The sequence below is a fragment of the Amyelois transitella genome, chromosome 28, assembly GCF_032362555.1.
Source record: "Amyelois transitella isolate CPQ chromosome 28, ilAmyTran1.1, whole genome shotgun sequence".
Lineage (NCBI taxonomy): Eukaryota > Metazoa > Arthropoda > Insecta > Lepidoptera > Pyralidae > Amyelois > Amyelois transitella.
The window spans coordinates 2,047,766-2,069,102 of NC_083531.1; the positions used below are offsets into that span (position 1 = coordinate 2,047,766).

Below are 21,337 nucleotides of genomic sequence, written 5' to 3' on the forward strand. Positions count from 1 at the left end.
GGGATTCTTCTTTTAGGCGATGGGCTAGCAACCTGTCACTATTTGAATCTCAATTCTATCTAAAAGCCAAATAGCTGATCGTGGCCTATCAGTCTTTTCAAGACTATTGGCTCTGTCTACCCCGCAAGGGATATAGACGTGATTATATGTATTTCACAGTTTTTCTCATACCAAACGCGTGATGCGCAGAAAGCCACAGGTTCAAATCCCACTTCGGCCATGAACGAATGACAATGTTCAAAGTTATGTTAATAGGTTGAATACTCTCAGATTCTGTTACGGTGAGGGAAAACATCGTGAGGAAACCTGCACATTCAGGCAATTGTAACCATGGCTCCAATATGGGTTAGGTATACCTGCAATGGTTGCGGAGGTCAGATGGGAGTCGCTTCGTGTAAAAACCTGACTCGCCCAATCCAGGATCCACGGTCAAAGGCATACCCCGGGCTCCTCTCCAGAGTGGTGAGGATGCAACCGGGGCTTAAGCCAGGAGGAAGAAGAATGTAATACATAGAGAACTGGACACATTATTAAAACCAAGCAAATATAAAACATATATTTAGCAAACAACCCGACTTTGACCCCTTTCCCTTGCTTTTTTTTATTAATTTGTAAATTTGAGGATTTAATATACCATACTATATAGTTTTCACTATATTCATAAAAATGTATAATCCTATAGGAAAATGCAACAGGAAAAATAAATAACAATATTTTTTGTTTCCTATATATATTAATATATTTTAATTTTTCCTGACTGCGCGTACAAACATAAAATACTAATACAATAACGTGCCGTGTGGTTCCCGGCACCAATAAAAAAGAAGAATAGGACCACTCCTTCTCTTTCCCATGGATATCGTAAAAGGTGATTAAGCTATAGGCTTATAAACTTGGGGTTCTTCTTTTAGGCGATGGGTTAGCAACCTGTCACTATTTGAATCACACACATTCTATCGTCAAGCTGAATGTGGCCATTCAGTCTTTTCGAGACTGTTGGCTCTGTCTACCCCGCAAGGGATAAAGACGTGACTATACCTATGTATGTATGTATACTAGACTAATAAAAACGTGGTCATGACCTCCAGAGTCCACAAACACACAAGGTCAGCTGACCGCCTGTTTGTTTCCACGGGCGCACTATAAGCCGCATTCGCACTTTGTAACTAAATATTTATGAACGCAATTGGTGTACTGGCCATAGATTAAAAACCATATGTAGATACGCAAAATGAATTAAGTTAATATTTCATTGTGTAGCGGCCGCCGTTCAGCCTACATGGACAAACAGACTTGACATTTTAGACGACCGAAACTGACTGACAGACTGATACAACAAAACAATACAATAAGATGACGCCTTGAACAGCCAAAATTCTGTTTTATTCAGACACGACCTATCATACCCTCGGCCAGTTCACATTGTCTTTTAGTGAGTAATTTTACGTCACACAAAATCCGAATGTCAAGCTGAATGATGGTGTGGTGACATCATTAACATCATACACCATCTCTCAATCACAGCAAAGAACGCGACGCGCTCAGCCAATAGCAGCAAGAGTCTAAATCGCGCAAGCAACCTCCGACACAACATCGTCGGAGTCGCGGTTCCCCAGGATCACACCTTGCCTGGCGAAAGATCTTCCCCTTGTGGCGGTCAAGCCTGAACTGTCGCTCCCGCTACAATGGCATTGCGACACAGATATGACTAAATTATGAAATTGAGACTCACACAGTGACATATTGCGAGCCCATCGCCGTAAATAAGAATCTACAAAGCATATACATGAGTAAGTTATTTAAAAATTACCATTAAGATATGTACATTCAAAATTCTCGGCACCACATCTAGTACATAGTCTGGCATTGTTTTTGTAATTGCTTGTAATTAACTGTATTGTATGTCTTTTTAATTTTATCGCTTTATTATTGTAAATACTTGCTCATAACAAGTTTTATATTAGATAATAAGCTTAAGCAACTGCGCATGCACGTTTAGGATGCTAAGTTGGAACAATTTTAGTTATTAAGAAACCTTGTATCTTATTACTGAGTATCTGTTGTGTTGCCTTATAATAAAATAAATAAATAAAAAATGTACTAAGTACAAACAAAAAACATAGTAACAATGGGAAGCCTTATCGCTAAAAGCGATTTCTTTAAGACAACCATTGAATCATGAAACAAGGATCTAAATGATTTGTCATAAATAAATAAACATATTTGATAAAATACCATTGGCTATCTATTTAATTTTATATCAATGACACATACAAACGCGAAGATAGGACATGTAACGAACTCAATTATCATGAGATTGTTGATTATAGTGTTTATCAACCAAAGAATTGATAAGAGCACTAAAGTACCGAACATGAGGTAAAACATACACACAGAAATTACATCTGTATCCATAACGGGATAGACAGAGCATAAATACAGTCTGGACAAGACTTTCTTCAAGAAAAACCACAGATCAGACGGCTTAATAATGGAATTGAGATTCAAAGATCGTGACGGGATTCTAGCACATTGTAGTGTAAGAGAATAAACTTCAACTTTGATACTTTTTTTTGATACGTTTTATATTTGCAATGTACTCCTTTAGTGAACAACAAAGCATTTACTTACTAACTTACTTACTCAAGAATCATTTCGAATGATTGACTTATACCTACAATTTGCGCGAGAAAGAAGCAGCTGATATTAATGTACACACGTTTTAAAATAGTAAGGTCATGTGCACAATAAAGCATAAAACATTTTTAATCCATCTAGGCATTGGCTAGAAGCTTTTAAAACATACATACATATAATATATCCCTATATCCCTTGCGGGGTAGACAGAGCCAACAGTCTTGAAGAGACTGATAGGCCACGTTCAGCTGTTTGGCTTAATGATATTTTACTTAATGATAAAATTGAGAAATTCAAATAATGACAGGTCGCTAGCCCATCGCCTAAAGGAGGAATATCAAGTCTAAAAGGTAGTCACCTTTTATAACACCCATGGGAAGGAAATGGAGTGGTTCTATTCTAAAGTGCCAAAAACCACACGGCACATCCCTAAAATTTCAGACACGAGTAGGTCCGTTAACACTAATATTGCACAATGCTGAGTGTGCTTCATTTTTCTCGATTTGTGGTCATTTCAAAACGCTCTTACGCTGATGGAAAACATCGTGAGGAAACTGCCTGCACATTCAGGCAACTAGATGTGTAACCATAATCGATCCAATACGGGTTAGGTTCTCATGAAGTATACAAAGGTTGAGGAGTTCAGATGGGAATCGCTTCGTTTAAAATCTTGACTCATCCAATCCAGGATCCATGGTCAAAGGCATAGCCCGGGCTCCTGTCCAGAGTTGTGATGATGCATCCGGGACTAAAAGCCGGGAGGAAATGGTCGTTTCAAAACTCACTATCACACAATTTTAACATACATATGTACATATTATGTATATAAAAATAAAACAAAAATTTCGAACATCAACGAAAATTCCGATTTTAAAAAGTCACTGTTATCGTATTTTTTTTTTTTTGTTTACAACACCCAGTATTTTTACCACAACTTATATCAAGTCGCAAGTCTATCGTTAAAACACGTAATAAGACACTCACATAAAAACATAACTAGCGATAACATACTGACAAAACATCCTAAAGTATACTATGTTATCATAAAATATTTTCAGTCAAAATTGAACTTACGATTTTAAACATTAAAGTCGATTTTAGAATAACTTTATAGATTTAATTGTATATGAAAAAATATTGCGAAGGAAATGCTTCCTTATTATGACGGCTTAGAAGTTATTTTTGTAGCAAATTACGCTTTTAAGGCATAGGTCAGGAATTGCTAATTATATTTTTTATATTGGAAAAACACTCTTTTTATTTGATTATATAAGTTTTTTTTTCATAATTCTTTCAATAGTTGAATACACTGCCATCATTTATTAACATATTGTATTGTATACCTAATATTGTGTGTAAAAAATTTAATTTCTTTTTACTCTCTTCTTTTTTTTTAAACCACGCACGCGTGTTGGGCGGGCTGTAATATTAAAGGAAGAGAGTTCTTTGAAAAACTGATCCCTAAAAATACAAACATATGATCACGTCTATATCCGTTGCGGGGTAGACAGAGCAAACAGTCTTGAAAAGACTGAAAGGTCAAGAAATTATGGGATTGACAATTATTTCTTGCGATTCCGATTTACGATCAAAACTTGCGCTAGCGCATCCATTTCATTAGGATATTGTATTGTGTTTTAAATGTTGTTGAATGTTTTCATTTTTACGGTGACGACAGAGACCTTAAAAGCCTTAGCTACACAGGATAACAAAAAAAGCATTAAGCTACACATTTTAACGCACAATCGTAAATAATTAATAACATAGATGTCAGTTGCCTGAATGTGTCTTTATGTATCAATGTATCCTTATCCTTAAATTATCTCACTAGCTCAGTAAACACAGCACAAAAGACTCTGTTTGCACAGCGATAGAGGTCGTATTGGCCCGCTCTTGACACATTAAGTTGTTTGCATAATGACTAAGAGGCGTTGCGTCCACTGACATAGATATAGCTAGACCGGGCGTGTGCATAAGTGTAATGTGCACTTAGTATGCCAAATCGCGTGGAAAAATCGTAATCAGAGGACGATCGTCTACTTATTCTAAATGGCATTATAACTGGAAATTATGCAATATTCAATGGAAATAATACTATTGCTGTAGCTAATTAAATTTAAACAATTAACTTAACATACATACATACAACCCATACAAAAAGGTGCTGTGTTGAACTGTATTAATAAAATCAATCAAAATAGATATTGGCAAAATGTAGACATGGGGAATCGATATACAGCTAAAGCGAAAATGTTTTTTTCATAATTTCGGTCAGGCTGTCTTTCCGTCTATATGTTTGCATTCGCAAAACGCGAAAACTAACGTTCTGATTAGAATGCTGTTTTTAAGATTTCCAACTAAGAAACTGGTATAAAAATATATCATTCCACCCATCTATAAGGGCATTGGCAATACAGGGGAGCCAGCATTCACAGTGAACTTTTACGTCGTATGGATGTCGTAAAAGGCGACTAGGGATAGGATTATAAACTTGAGATTCAACTTTTAGGCGATGGGCTTGCAACTTATCAGTATTTAAATCACAATTCTGACACTTAGCCTATTAATTAGCTTAACGTGGCCTTTCAGTCCAAGACTGTTTGCTCTGTCTGCCCCGTAAGGGATTTAGACGTGATTATTTGTATGTACTCGGAAAATTCTTGACATGTTCGGTTTTCGTTTATGTTGACAATATATGTGTGAAGCGGTATCTATCTAATTGTATGTCATTGTTTCTATGCATAGAAGCGTTGCGTTAATCCGTCCGTAACAATAATTGGTCCAGTTGTATTTCGTACCAAATTAGTTACAAAATATAAAACTAGGTAAATAATGATTTGTTTTTAATAAGTTCTTAATGACATATGACATAGAAAACGTGCACTTCATTTTTTTACTATTTTAATCCGTATTTAATAGGAAACATTTGTATTCGTATTTGTAACCAATAGACGAATTTATCACAGCGACAGACTAGTCATACTAACATACATATAATCACATCTACATATATCCCTTGCGGGGTAGACAGAGCCAACAGTCTATAAAGGACGGATATGCCACGTTTAGCTCAGCTGATTGCCTTAATGATAGAATTGAGATTTAAATAGTGAAGCTCATCGCCTAAAAATTAATCCCAAGCCTATCCCTTAGTCGCCGTTTACGATATCAATGGAGATGGAGTGGTCCTATTCTTTTTTGTATTGGTGCCGGGAACCACACGGCATACAGCAAAAAATATATTTCTTTCAATTTTCAAGATTTTTGTATGTTCGTTCGCACGTAGGTACATCACGCGGATACTGCTTATTTACCTAATTATGTTTACACAGCTGCAATGGACTAACCCAAGAACTGGTGCTTGTTTATTATGAATATTTTTTTTTAAATTTTGTACTTAACATACTATACAATATAGCTAAATAAAGCGACACTCCGTGGCCAAAACATCTACGGTATTTTAATGAAAAAAAAACAACAAATATCTGTCACCCGAAATACAACTTTAGCCGACTGACAATAAACCTAGTAAAAGCTAGTATGAACATAAACTGAAAATAAGTATAGCCATAATAGTTTTAATCTCAATATAGCTACATTTAGCGCACGATTAAATAAACCTTTATTACTACAGCAACTAAAAACTAACACCCCCACCCTTTTTTTCTTTACCATGACAAACAACATTTCCTGTATCTAGCTAGACTCTGTCAGCAAACACTTTCATCGCTTCGTTGCGACCTCAAAGCGTCAAAACTAACAGTATAGGAAGCCAAAGTATATTAATTTTGGACAACTGCTCGACACACGTAAATCTAATGTTACATGTAAACACCATACTCCTTTACTCATTGATAACATAACTAGGCATAGTTACTAGCATAATATGTATATTACATACAACTAGTAAATGTTTACTAGTTTCTAGCATCAGAAGCGACTTACAGACCCCTCCCCTCTCCAATTAAAAACAAATGATTACCTACACTCCCCCCCTGTCAATAGAGCCACATACATACATACATATCATCACGTCTATATCCCTTGCGGGGTAGACAGAGCCAACAGTCTTGAAAAGACTGATAGGCCACGTTCAGCTGTTTAGCCTAATGAAAGAAATGGTGACAGGACAGGACACATCTACCTATCCCTAAGTCACATTTTACGACATCCTTGGGAAAGTGATGGAGTGGTCCTATTCTTTTTTCTATTGGTGCCGGGAACCACACGCCTAACAATTCTATACCATTATCTAAGGGATACAAACTTGAGATTCTTTTTAGGCGATGAGCTAGCAACCTGTCACTATTTGAATCTCAATTCTATCATTAAGCCAAACAGCTGAACGTGGCCATCCAGTCTTTACAAGACTGTTGGCTCTGTCCACCCCGCAAGGGATATACACATGACCATATGTATGTATGTAATATATACCGTATAACCCACATCTCCCCCCCTTACCATCGCAAACGACCCTCCCTGTAACATAGACCCTCTCGGCGTAAACTCTGTCGTCGCGTCGTTGAGACATCAAAGCGTCAAGACTAGCAGACGGCAGGTGATCATAATTTATCAGAGAGAACTTCTCAGGAGTGTGCGATTTGGTCACGGAACGATATTTATCTCTAAAATACGTTAGAAATTATTTTTATAATATGTATATGTATTTTTATAATATATGCCGTGTGGTTCCCGGCACCAATACAAAAAAGAATAGGACCACTCCATGTCTTTCCCATGGATGTCGTAAAAGGCGACTAAGGGATAGGCTTACCAACTTGGGATTATTTTTTTAGGCGATGGGCTAGCAACCTGTCACTACTTGAATCTCAATTCTATCATTTAGCCAAATAGCTGAACGTGGCCATTCAGTCTTTGCAAGACTGTTGGCTCTGTCTACCCCGCAAGGGATATAGACGTGACCATATGTATGTATGTTATAATATGTTTGTTATTAGAGACTAGCTCTGCTCGCGACTTCGTCCGCGTGGAATAGTTATTAGAGGCATCATTGAAGCCCTCAAGCATGAATAATTCACCCCGTTTTTTTTTCACATTTTCCATTATTTCTTCGCTCCTAATATAAGTTGCAGCGTGATGATATATAACCTAAAGCCTTCCTCGATAAATGATCTATTCGACGCAGAAAGAATTTTTCAATTCGTACCAGTAGTTTCTGAGATAAGCGCGTTCAAACAAACAAACTCTTCAGCTATGATTGACAGTGGGTGTATGACATTAGTGATTTCGCCAAAACTTATTCATCTAAGTTTTGATATTAAGTCATTCAACCACGAGGTATTTTTTAAATAGTTTTCTCTTCAAATGTGCGGTGTTTTTAAATTCTGTTATTGTAGAGAAAGGTATTTTGTCTTATAAGATTCTAACTTGGAGCCAAATTAACAAGCTTCTAGTGTAGAAATAAAAACTTACCTTAAAAACTCCTTACTCTCCGTATCACATACATCGTCAGTGGATGACGAGCTATATTTCCTAAACCTCTCACTAGATGGCGCTGTTTTTGTTATCAAAATATTGTCAGGCGTTTCGCACAAAACTTCTGAACTACCTTAAAAAAATATTTCTAATATTGTAGTGAAAAAAAGTTGATTGTCGATCTAAAATCTTTAGGTTTTACGTATGTAAAATAACAATAAATAAAATAAAAAATAGGATTTAAAAAATATTTAGAAATCATCCTATAGTTTTCGAGAAATATTAAATTATTTTAGTAGTAGTAGTTTAAGAGTTAAGAATGATAATGAAGTTAGGTTTAAGTCTTTCAACGTCTTAACCTTATCAGTAAGTATAATTTCTCTTAGTTTCTCACACTTATTTCTCTTAATTTCTCACTTTTGTCCAGAAATGTGGCGTTAAAAGCGAGAAATAGTTACCTTTAAATACCTTCCTCCTTTTAGGCAACTCTTTAAAACACTCATCATTTTCAGAGTCTGTCTTTACACCAGACTCTCTCAGCTCACTTATCCTTTTTTGAGTCAAACTAGGCTTCAACGTTCCAGGTGTAGAGCTCCTTCTTTTTGGAAATGTAGACATGAACCTTACGAAATTCTCTTCTATCATATTGGGCGATCTATCTTTATCGTTCTTTTTGTCGAACGAGATCGGCAGTTTCGGCAGCTCGAAACATTTCAATATAACATTTCTCTTCTGTAATTTCATAGGACTCGATGCTAATGATTTCGAAGGTCTTTTAATGACAGTCGGTTGTCGAGTTATTCTGAAGGAGGAGGTGCTCGGCGCATTCCTCTGTATTGCCATCTCTTTCCTACGCAGAAAGTCTAAGAATCCTCCGTCCCGTTCTGGCGTAGTATCTGTCGAATCGTGTCCTTTTGGTATTGTTTCTATAGATTCGACGAATTGCGCCCACTTTGACACTTTTTTTGGTTTACCTTTTTTCGTTAAATACGTAGGACTATTTCTTTTTGGAGAATAATCAGAGACAGACATGAGTGGAGTAGGCGATCTATAGGATGTTGTTTCAGATAATTTCAACACTGCTAGCGATAAAAGGTTTTAATCATAGCGAGAAAACACGAGAAACAGCGAAAATTGTAGCGTACAGTGCAAAAGGATGAAGGAAAAAAATCGTAAAGAGAAAATTAAAAATTACCTTTAAAGTATTTCAATTAAACACAATAAAAATTAAATTATTAATAAGTACATATGACACAGATTCGTAATAAACGTACAAAATGAAGATACATGACGTACAAAATTAAGATACATTTATGATATTAAATAATTACTTTTTCAGACCAGTATTTCGGGCAGATATTTTTACACCCACGTAGAATCAATTGAAAACATATAGCATATACCCTTAACATTTAGTAGTCCTAGTAGTCCTCAATTATTAAATAATAAGTAGTATTCAATTATTATTAGGATTACGGATTTTGTTCCTGTTTGAAATATTGGAAAGAGGGTTTTCTTATCCCATGGGTGGGAGATGTACCATAATAAGGAATTGAAAAATTTGAATTTGAATTTGCACATAAAATTATAATAACCTTAACATATGCTAATGTAAGGTACAAAAGGCGGCCTTATCTCATTATGCAATCTCTTCCAGGCCATCACAAGATCAAAAAATATTAAGATTTCCTCTCAATGTTTTCCCTCACCTCAAAGTCAAGAGTCGACCTACAGCTTGAAAAGAAATTCTAAAGCCGTAAGTCTCAAAAAAAGATTTTCACTGGGCAGATGCTGTAAAGAAAATTAAAAAAAAAAAGACTCACCGTGTTCATTGAAGTGTTTTTCGAGCTCCTCGTGCGAAATATTTGTTTGCGACTGCGGCGTCTCCTGCGCAGGGTGCTCCGCCCGCGCTCTCGAACACCTAGATAGATACGATTCATTCATATAATCACGTCTGTATCCCTTGCGGGGTAGACAAAGGCAGCAGTCTTGAAAGATGATATTTGTGGTATAAGGATAGAGAACTTTCACAAGGGACATAGTTTATAACAAAAGTAGTACATGAGGCTTCCAAGGAAGGCAAGTGTGTGTTGGACGATGGTAGGCTAGCATATTGAAGTTTTAGGTGAACGATGGGCAGTGGTGGGCGATGGTGGGCGAGAGTGGGCGATGGTGAATTAGCAAATTGAAGCTACAAGTGGGCGGCGGGCAGTGGTGGGCTAGCGTTCTGCAGCTTCAGATAGGCGGTGGGCAGTGGTGGGCGAAGGTGGGCGAGGGTGAGCGAAGGGTGAGCGAAGGGTGAGCGAAGGGTGGGCTAGCATACTGAAGGTTCAGATGGCGGTGGGCAGTGATGGGCGAAGGTGGGCGAGGGTGAGCGAAGGGTGAGCGAAGGGTGAGCGAAGGGTGGGCTAGCATACTGAAGGTTCAGATGGCGGTGGGCAGTGATGGGCGAAGGTGGGCGAGGGTGAGCGAAGGGTGGCGAGGGTGGGCTAGCATACTGAAGGTTCAGATAGGCGGTGGGCAGTGGTGGGCGAAGGTGGGCGAGGGTGAGCGAAGGGTGGCGAGGGTGGGCTAGCATACTGAACCTACAGATAGGCGGTGGGCAGTGGTGGGCGAAGGTGGGCGAGGGTGAGCGAAGGGTGAGCGAAGGGTGGGCTAGCATACTGAAGCTTCAGATAGGCGGTGGGCAGTGGTGGGCGAAGGTGGGCATACCTGAGCATGGCGTTGCTGCATCGCAAGGCTAGCTCGAGCCCGTCCAGCCAGCAGTGGCCGGCCGCTTGCGACGGCGCTCTGAAGATCAGGTGGGCGGTGGGCAACGGCTGGACTACAGCTCCTGTCGACATAACAATTGCATAGCATTTCATCATAGTAATGTTTAGACCAACTCTCAACATTGCGAGTGATATGTTTCTTTTATAACTATGTAACTACTATTTTCTTGTTACTGTGCAAATTTCTATGCAACAAAGATGTTACAAACAAACAAACAATCCATCAATCATTCATTCAAACAAACAAACAACCAAACAAACAATCTATCAATCAATCAATCAATCAATCAACCAAACAAACAAACAATCAAACAATCAAACAACCAAACAACCAACCAACCAAACAACCAAACAATCAATCAACCAACCAAACAACTAAACAATCAACCAAACAAACAAACAAACTCTCACCAATGGCCTCGTTGTGCGGCCCCCTGGGCGCCCAGATGCTCTGCTCCAGCGGGTGGTACAGCTTGAAGCAGAAGCCGTCCTTCTTGCTGGGCCGCTCGATCACCTGGCACGAGGTCAGCAGCACCGTGCCCACCCAGTGGCTGCTCTGTTAGTCAAGGCGGAAAAAAATAATTAATTATATCCTACTACTTCCTACTATACTATTATAAAGGCGAAAGTTTGTATGGATGTTTGTTACTCTTTCACGCAAAAACTACTGAACCGATTACCATGAAATTTGGTATGTAGGTAGCTGAAGACCCAGAATAACACATAGGCTACTTTTTATCCCAGAGTTCCCGCGGGATTGATAGGGTTTCCATGCGGACGAAGTCGCGGGCGGCCTCTAGTATATAAAAAAAGTAGCAAGTGGAAAGATTTATCTAAATAAAAAAAAAACCATCTGTTAAAACAAATAAAATAGTTGTCCCTGCAGCCGTGTGTTTCCCGGCACTAATAGAAAAAAAAAAGGATAAGACCACTCCATATCTTTCCCATGGATGTCGTGTAAAGCGACTAAGGGAGAAAGGAATGTAACTTGGGATTCTTCTTGTGGATGACGGGCTAGCAACTTGTCACTTTGTGAATCTAAATAACATCATTAAGCCATACATCTGAATGTGGCCTTTCAGTATTTTCAATACTGTCGGCTCTGTCTACCTCACAAGGGATAGTGACTCGTATGTAAATTGTACAGACTTACTTGTTTAAAATAAATATAACATTACTAGCTTTTATTCGCAGCTTCGTCCGCGGAATTTAGCGCCATGTACAAAAAGCGACGAATTCAGCGCCAACTTTAAGAGCATACAGGTTTTTCGCAAATCCCACGTTAACTATAGTTTTGCATTGTATTGTAATGTATTGCATTGTACCTTAGCTTTAGGGCTCTTATACAGCAGTAAAAGTCCCGGCTTCAGAACGCACCAGAGTTTCGTCCATGACTTGAGTGAGCCGCGAACCTGGAAAAAAACATATTTTTTACAATCAGTTGAGCCAAAACTATTAGACAGAAGAAGCTTAAATATATTATTAACAGATTTAGATTTGCCTGCTAATTCGTCCGCCTGAAACCTCTTAAAAATTTTAAGTTATTATCTTCTCCATCCTGGCTTTTAGTCCCGGTTGCATCCTCACCACTCTGGAGAGGCGCCCGGGGTATGCCTTTGACCTTGGATCCTGGATTAGGCGAGTCAAGTTTTTACACGAAGCGACTCCCGTCTGACCTCCGCAACCTTTGCAGATAAATCTAACCCGTATTGGATCGATCATGGTTACAAATCCAGTTTCCTGAACGTGCAGGTTTCCTTACAATGTTTTCCCAGCATCGGTTAGTATTCAAACTAATGTACATGACTTTCGAAAATAGTCATTACAACATGGCCGAGGTGGGATTCCAACCTGTGCCCGCCCAACCCACTCTCGCGCAAATAAACAAGGAGAACCGATCCCACGTAAATGGGACAAGGGAAGGGGGGAGGAAGATAACCTTCAGCCAATCAGCGAGCACCACAACAGAAGGATCCTCGATAGAATGCAGTAAAGCAGACGCGGCCCACTTTTTCTCTCACCTGTAGTGCTGCCTCTGCGCATTGTTACTCTCTCTCTTTCACTCATCATGGCATGTTCCCAGTTGCACCCTCTGCCTTTAAGCTTCGGGGCCTAGAGTTCGCTTTCCTACTTCTCTTTTTCCACTTCTTCCGATCTACTGCGTTTTAAGTTCTAAAACCCTTGGCACGCATATCATCTTTCCCAAAGTCAGGAATTTCGTCAGACCTAGTAACTCTCTCTCCACTTGCAGAGACATGTGCTATGTATGAAAATGTATATTAACTATCCTTATTACCTTCAGCCAATCAGAGAGAACCACAACAGAAGGATCCTCTATAGAATGCAGTAAAGCAGACGCGGCCCTCTTCTTCTCCCTCCTATAGTGCTGCGTCTGCGCATTGTTACTCTCTCTCTCTCTCTCTCTCATCATGGCATGTTGCCAGTTGCACCCTCTGCCTTTAATCTTCGGGGCCTAGAGTTCGCTTTCCTACTTCTCTTTTTCCACTTCTTCCGAACTACTGCGTAACTCACTCTCCACTTGCAGAGCCCTGTGCTATGTATATTAACTAGACATAGTTATTACCTTCAGCCAATCAGAGAGAACCACAACAGAAGGGTCCTCTATGGAGTGCAATAGAGCAGAAGCGGCCCTCTTCTTCTCCCTCCTATAGTGCTGCGTCTGCGCATTGTTACTCTCTCTCTCTCTCTCTCTCATCATGGCATGTTGCCAGTTGCACCCTCTGCCTTTAATCTTCGGGGCCTAGAGTTCGCTTTCCTACTTCTCTTTTTCCACTTCTTCCGAACTACTGCGTAACTCACTCTCCACTTGCAGAGCCCTGTGCTATGTATATTAACTAGACATAGTTATTACCTTCAGCCAATCAGAGAGAACCACAACAGAAGGGTCCTCTATGGAGTGCAATAGAGCAGAAGCGGCCCTCTTCTTCTCCCTCCTATAGTGCTGCGTCTGCGCATTGTTACTCTCTCTCTCTCTCTCTCATCATGGCATGTTCCCAGTTGCACCCTCTGCTATTAAGCTTCGGGGCCTGGGATCAGCTTTCCTACTTCTATTTCCACTTCTTCCGATCTACCGCGTCTTTATTCCTTAGACCCTTGGGACTAATATCATCTTTCGCGACGTCAAGTCAGGGTTTTCGTCAGACTAAGTCACTCCTTCTCTACTTGCAGACCTGTGTTATGTATCAAAACTAGCGACACGCCCCGGCTTCGCACGGGTGCAAAATTATAAATGTTATTATACATAACAACCTTCCTCTTGAATCACTCTACCTGTTACAAAAAACCGCATCAAAATCCGTTGCGTAATTTGAAAGATAATTGCATACAGACAAATAGACTAAAATTGCGACTTTGTTTTATACTATGTAATGATGTATATAAACTATCGTAATTACCTTCAGCCAATCAGAGAGAACCACAACAGAAGGATCCTCTATAGAATGCAGTAAAGCAGAAGCGGCCCTCTTCTTCTCCCTCCTATAGTGCTGCCTCTGCGCCTTGTAACTCTCTTTTCTGGAGAGAGCTGTGCTCGGCGTTCGCGAAATACCGCCAACCGCTGTTTCGGAAGACTGGAAACACGATCCATACATACATACATACACACATATCAATTCTATCATTAAGCCAAATAGCTGAGCGTGGCCCTGTCAGTCTTTTCAAGACTGTTGGCTCTGTCTTCCCCACAAGGGATATAGACGTGACCATATGTATGTATGTATACATATAATCACGTTCATATCCCCTAAGGGGTACACAGAGCCAACAGTCTTGAAAAGACTGATAAGCCACGTTCAGCTATTTGGATTAAATTGAGAAATTCAAATAGTGACAGGTTGCTAGCCTATCGCCTTAACAAAAAATTATCCCAAGTTCATAAGCCTATCCCTTAGTCGCCTTTTACGACATCCATGGGATTGAGATGGAGTTGAAAGAAAGAAAAATCGTTTATTTGGTACATTAACAAAATATAAATTGGAATTAGTGAATTTTAAATTACATGCATGCATGCACCAAAAACGGCCCATGAAATGAGTTGTACTATTCTTCTTCTTTTTTTATGGGTGCCGGGAACCACACGGCTACAGGGACACTTTTTTTTTTAATTGTTCTATTCTTTTCTTAACGTTATTCTTTTTTGTCGCATTTTTGAACTTTTCCAGCATTCCACGGGGAACAACTCACCTTGTCCGAGGAAGTGCCGTCCGGCGGATGGTCGCGGCCGTCGCCGGAGGCCGGAGTCACCACCGCACCCGGGGAGCGGGGGGGCGGCGTGAGGGTCGGCTCGCCTGGATAACATTGCACACTTTTTCTTTTTCCTCAGAAAACAAATGGCGCTTTTTTTGCGAGGCTAACTCAATCTGTTTAATTTGTCCCGTGTATAATGTTGTTAATGTTAATGGTTTTTTCCTCAGAAAACAAATGGCGCTTTTTTTCGAGGCTAACTCAATCTGTATAATATGTCCCGTGTATAATGTTGTTAATGGTAATGTTTTTTTCCTCAGAAAACAAATGGCGCTTTTTTTGCGAGGCTAACTCAATCTGTGTAATTTGTCCCGTGTATAATGTTGTTAATGTTAATGATGTTTTTTTCCTCAGAAAACAAATGGCGCGGAATGATTCGTCATCACTTGACATACATATATATGATCACGTCTATATCCCTTGCGGGGTAGACAGAGCTTGAAAAGACTGATAGGCCACGTTCAGCTATTTATCTCTTAATACATACATACATATAATCATGTCTATATCCCTTGCGGGGTAGACCTCTGTCGGCCTATCAGTCTTTACAAGACTGTTGGCTCTCCAACAGTGTTGTAAAGACTGATAGGCCACGTTCAGCTATTTGGCTTTAAGATAGAATTGAGATTCAAATGGTGACAGGTTGCTAGTCCATCGCCTGAAAAAATAATCCCAAGTTTGTAAGCCTATCCCTTAGTCGCCTTATACGACATCCATGGGAAAGAGATGGAGTGGTCCTATTCTATTTTGTACTGGTGCCGGGAACCACATTATAAATGCGAAAGTTAGTGAGTATGTCAGGATGTCAGTACAGTATGGATGTTTGTTAAAGAGTAACAACACAACCACAGTCACGCAAAAACTACTGAACCGATAACGATGAAATTTGATATGTGGGTAGCTGAAGAGCACATAGGCTACTTTTTATCCCATAGTTCCCGCGGGATTGATAGGGTTTCCATGCGGACGAAGACGCGAGCGGCCTCTATTAATAAATATTTCTTCTAAGTATTTTTAGTACCTTATGTACTCCGGTGGGGATATAAACTGTTACATACATACATAGTCACGTCTATATCCCTTGCGGGGTAGACAGAGCCAACAGTCTTGCAAAGACTGAATGGCCACGTTCAACTATTTGTGTAAATGATAGAATTGAGATTCAAGTACTGACAGGTTGCTAGTCCATCGCCTAAAAAAAGAATCCCAAGTTTGTAAGCCTATCCCATAGTCACCTTTTACGACATCCACGGGAAAGAGATGGAGTGGTCCTATTCTTTCTGTACTGGTGCCGGGAACCACACGGCACATATAAACTGTTATTCTAAGTATTTTAGTGCCTTAACTGTGGTGAGTATAAACTTAAGTGATGAGTTAACTTAACCCACTTACCGTAAGCGGTGGTACTGGGCGGTGTGGCCGGCGCCGTCGAAGGAAGGCTGACGTTCAGGGGCGGATTGTGCTTCTGTAAATGTCAAAAAATATCTGATATAAAAAAAAAAATCTAGATGACAGCTCTATACAATAGCAACTCTATGAACGAACACAATACGGGGTACCTACGCTATTTGGAAATAAATTTATAAGTATGTAAACATATAACCGTTTGAAGCTACTTTCACGCGAATATTTTATTTTTAGCCTCGGGTCTTAAAATATCTCCATATATAAAATAAATTAAAAATAAATTGTGACGTGTGGTTCCCGGCACCGATAGAAAAAAGAATAGGACGACTCCATCTCTTAAATGGTTGCCAGCCGATCGCCTTAAAGAAAAATCCCAAGTTAAAATCTCTTAGTCGCCTTTTACGACATCCATGGGAAAGAGATGGAGTGGTCCTATTCTTTTTTTGATATTCGTGCCGAATACTACACGGCCTCAACATTGGTTCATATATACGTACTTAATATTAAAATCTTTAATTTTATACTAAACTAGTACTAAATAAATACACTGACCTTTCCAATATAATTCGGCGTGGAAGTATGGAACTGCACGGCGTCCGCCCTCAGCGCAGGCGACGACGGGGTAGTGGAGGGGGAGGAGGGCTCGACTACTGGGGAAGAACTCATACTGTCAGTACATTTCGCTACCCCCTTATAGGGCACTACTACTACATTAGACGACGAACTGTGCCTGTGGTGGCGTTTTGACACTGGCGACTTTGCCACATTCGATGACGACAAACTGATTTCTTTTTTCAGAGACGACGTTCTATATTTGAAAAATTCGTGTTTTGGCGGCGAAACGCGGACAGGGGAAGGGTTGGACAAAGGGGAAAGGGAGACTGGCGAGTTTGGAGTATCAATTTTGATGTTCTAAAAATTAAATTTTGTAAATGGAATGATTATAACATTTTTTGTTTGTTTGGAAGGTTGTGGAATGTTCTAGATATATTAGGAAGGAAAGGTTAGTAATCGCTTCTCCTGTAACAGAAAATGGAAACATTTCTATAACATCACTCATGAAAATATAATATAATTAAAAAATAAAATTCTATATGTAATATTCGTCTTTTGTCTTATACTATTAAATCATGTCCTTATCTAAAAATGAATTTTATTAATTTTATTTAACATTATTATAATACTTAGGAAATGTATATATAATGAACAAGTTCGCAAATGTCCAAATTTAGTGTACACAGCCCAATCATGTACAATGAGTCATTAACATAAATTTACCTTTATTTCACACCCTATTTACACACCTTTACTCGCCCCCAATTTCTACCCTTTAATTTTTTTAACAGTTTCTTTGTTGAAACATAAAATCGACTAAAATCCTTTGACTGACACACGTCAAACTTTAACAACCACCTTTTAACTTGTTGGTTAAACATGGAGAAACCTGATATGTAAACATGATTACTATTATGATAAAAAGTAACAATTTTATCATCCGTGTGAGTCATGTTTATATCAATGATATAACTTTATATTATCACACGTTCAAATACTCATATTAAACGTGACTAATGCATTGGGAATTTTCACCATCACCCCAAAAAAGTTCAGTTAAATGTACATATCTATGTATGAAGGAACAAGGGTGAAAATTAAAATTTGGACATCAGCTTTAGGTATGTATGTAACCATTATATATATAAAGATGTCCAAATTTCAACTTTGTAGGTTTAGGCTGGGCGTTGATGAATAGTCATCCTTGTTCTTTTATTGTAAGACTAGCTGTGCCCGCGACTTCGTCCGCGTGGAATAGTTATTTTGGCCATCATTGAAGCCCTCAAGGATGAATAATTTTCCTCGTTTTTTTTTTCACATATTCTATTATTCCTTTACTCCTTATAGTTGCAGCGTGATGTTATTTAGCCTAAAGCCTTCCTCGATAAATGGTCTATTTAACGCAAAAAGAATTTCTCAATTCGAACCAGTAGTTCTTGAGATTAGCGCGTTCAAACAAACAAACTCTTCAGTTTTATAATATTAGTATAGATAGTCCCTCAAGATTCGAAAAGTGACAGTTTGCTAGCAAATTGCCTAAAAGAAGAATCCCAAGTTTATAAGCTTTGATGCGATAAAATTTCGTTATTGTTAACACAAAAACAATATTTACAAATATTTTCAGAATTTAAACAAATCCAAAACAATTTTATCAAAGAGATTGTTAATTTATGATATCATACAACACACCCTTGGCATGTTTCCAACGTACCTACGTAAACTATTATTTTGTTTTGCAGGTGTCTAAATATTTGTAAATGTACATAATATATATATGCTTCACTTAGTAGAAATTCTAGCTTTATCTAAAGTTTTTGTAAACTACAATGAACTTGGTTTAAAATTTTTGAAACGAATTCTTAGACTATGCTCAAAAATATATGCAAACTAATCCACCTGTGTAAACCGCGTTCAAATCCGTCTAGTAGTTTCGAAGTTATAACGTACCAGACAAACAGACAAAAATTGCAAAAATTGTTTTCTTTTTGTTACTGTTACTCTTCCATAATCGCCCCCTATCCATTTTTTTTAATATTTAATGTACAGACACTCCATTTGTACGGTCTCCTTATACGTTTGGCAGTTGATATGTTGAGCAGGCCTGATAAGTATTATCAGTGCACAGCGTCCCAATCAATCTTAGCGGGATTTCTTATCTGTCATCATTGAGGGTAGCTTATCTATTACAAGCATATTTTAGTACTATTGCTGTAGAGACAGATTTAACATCTAAAGAATGAAACATCTAAAAAATGGACTAAGATTTTAAACTCTTTGTAAACTTGGGATTCTTCTTTTAGCTAATGGGCAACCTGTCATTATTTTAATTTCAATTCTCTCTTCAACACGGCAGCTGTCCCCTAAAGGAAAAAAATATTCAAAAGAAAATTTTGGAAGTAAATATATATTTTACTTTAACCCTCAGGGACCTGACGCTGCACATATAATAATAGAATGACTCAAAAACTTTATATTAGTACCTACTTTACAACTTTTGTATACAGGAAAAGATAAAACAGATATATTGCACAGCATATAGTATCAGTATGAACTCAGCCTTACAAACATTTTAAAATTAATGTGTGACACATTAAATTCTTTCTCCAACTCAATCTGTCTCTGTGGTGCAATGGTAATGTGTGTGCTTTAACTCACAAGGTCGTGAATACAATGACCAGGTCATAAGAAAAATTATAATTTTTAACTACAACTTCTTATAGGCGGTGGGCTAGAAGGTATCAATATTTAAATCTCCAGTTTAATTTTTAATCACAATTCCATCATTAAGCCATACAGCTGAATGTGGCTTTTCAGTTTTTTTGAGGACTGTTGGCTCAGTCTACCTCAAGGGATATAGACGTGTTTAATGTATGCCTATTACCGTGTGGGCCTTGTTTAATTGCTATGATACACCAATAAAAAATCTTGCCCTTATTAAGACACTTATCACATTCTAGTCTAGCTGTATGCATGCATAATTGCGTGACCCACAATTTGGGTGCTAATCATGCCTAATTTTTATGTTGCCTATTCTTCATTGCAAACAACCAATCGAAAAATTGCTGTTGGTAATTTCTGCCTTTGAAAGAATACAAATTTCAAACATTTTTTTACCATTTTATTTTATATAAACTTACCACCCTGGCTTACTGTGGGAATTTTACCCCAATTTACCCTCCTGAAGGTCTATTCCCTGCCAAATTTGGACAAAATCAAGTCTGTTTTTGAGTTAATTCATTACAATCAAAAATACACATTACATCTGAATATTTCTTATCAAGAACTATGAATGAAACTGAAAAACTGATGCAATTATTCTATTTACATTCTAAGTGTAAAAATATTCACAAAAATATGAAATGCAACTCATACCCTGAAAACAGTAGGTGTATATCCAATTAGTTTCTGTTTAGTATCTATATTGAGTAAGTGTTGACCCATTAAACAAACACTGTAATTCAATTAAAGAAAAACACCTACAGAGCAAGAGTTATATAGTTTCAAGCAGTAAATATGGAGCAAAATTTGTACGTACATTCAACTGTAGATGCTCCTGAAGAATCGCTCATGAAAACGCCTTTCCTTCACGAAATGTCGATCATAATATGCCGACCGGCGAACAACATTACTAAAGCTATTGAGAAATAAGGTCACAGATATAAAACGCTACACGAATTTAATGTCTATCAAATAGCCGCTCGCAGAAATCTAGGAAGACGTCGTATCCAAATAAAAGTCATTGGATAAATGATACCTTATCAATCAAAGCCAAAACACACCGATTTTACACAGTTAAAGATACACAAATTTAAGTTCGGTTGAATTTTATTCGCAAAATAAACACTCCGTCGTATGATTTCAAACGTTCGTTAGTTCGGGATTGTGTCGTAATTGTGGTTTATTGGAAAATAAGCTTTGATTGAAGATTGAATAGAAAATATCCCTTCAATTTTCTGACAGACGACATGACAGTTCGTATCGTAGGTAACGTACCTACTTTTCTTTAACGAATAGTGTTGCTCTTCAACAGTCCATTAACAACAGTCTATCGATAACAGTTGTATCAATACTATAGGCTATTTGACTGTATTAAAAATATACATTTCTTTTATGTCATCAGTCTTAATATTATTTTTTTGGAGCGATTTGTAATAACGCGAGATAAAAATATTGCATTATTTAAACAAAATCCGTCTCAGAAAATTAGGTTTTTATATGCAGCTGTCACGTGACTAAAAACGAACGTGATTGGCTATTTCTATTATGAC

General features: G+C 38.2%; 1 protein-coding gene across 1 annotated transcript in view; it reads right to left on the bottom strand.

The window, feature by feature from the left end:
- LOC106139979 (oxysterol-binding protein-related protein 8) overlaps nt 1–21,050 on the bottom strand; it is a 38,779-nt gene extending 17,729 nt beyond the window's left edge. Inside the window, exons 1-9 of the mRNA XM_060952221.1 lie at nt 20,605–21,050; nt 17,067–17,534; nt 16,500–16,572; nt 15,048–15,151; nt 14,261–14,434; nt 12,170–12,256; nt 11,256–11,400; nt 10,786–10,906; nt 9,897–9,994 (exon numbers count right to left, since the gene is read on the bottom strand). Coding sequence (XP_060808204.1) covers nt 9,897–9,994; nt 10,786–10,906; nt 11,256–11,400; nt 12,170–12,256; nt 14,261–14,434; nt 15,048–15,151; nt 16,500–16,572; nt 17,067–17,180 — 916 coding nt within the window. The 5' untranslated portion in view covers nt 17,181–17,534; nt 20,605–21,050. The remainder of the gene's footprint in view (nt 1–9,896; nt 9,995–10,785; nt 10,907–11,255; nt 11,401–12,169; nt 12,257–14,260; nt 14,435–15,047; nt 15,152–16,499; nt 16,573–17,066; nt 17,535–20,604) is intronic.
- Between the last annotated feature and the right edge of the window lie 287 nt (nt 21,051–21,337).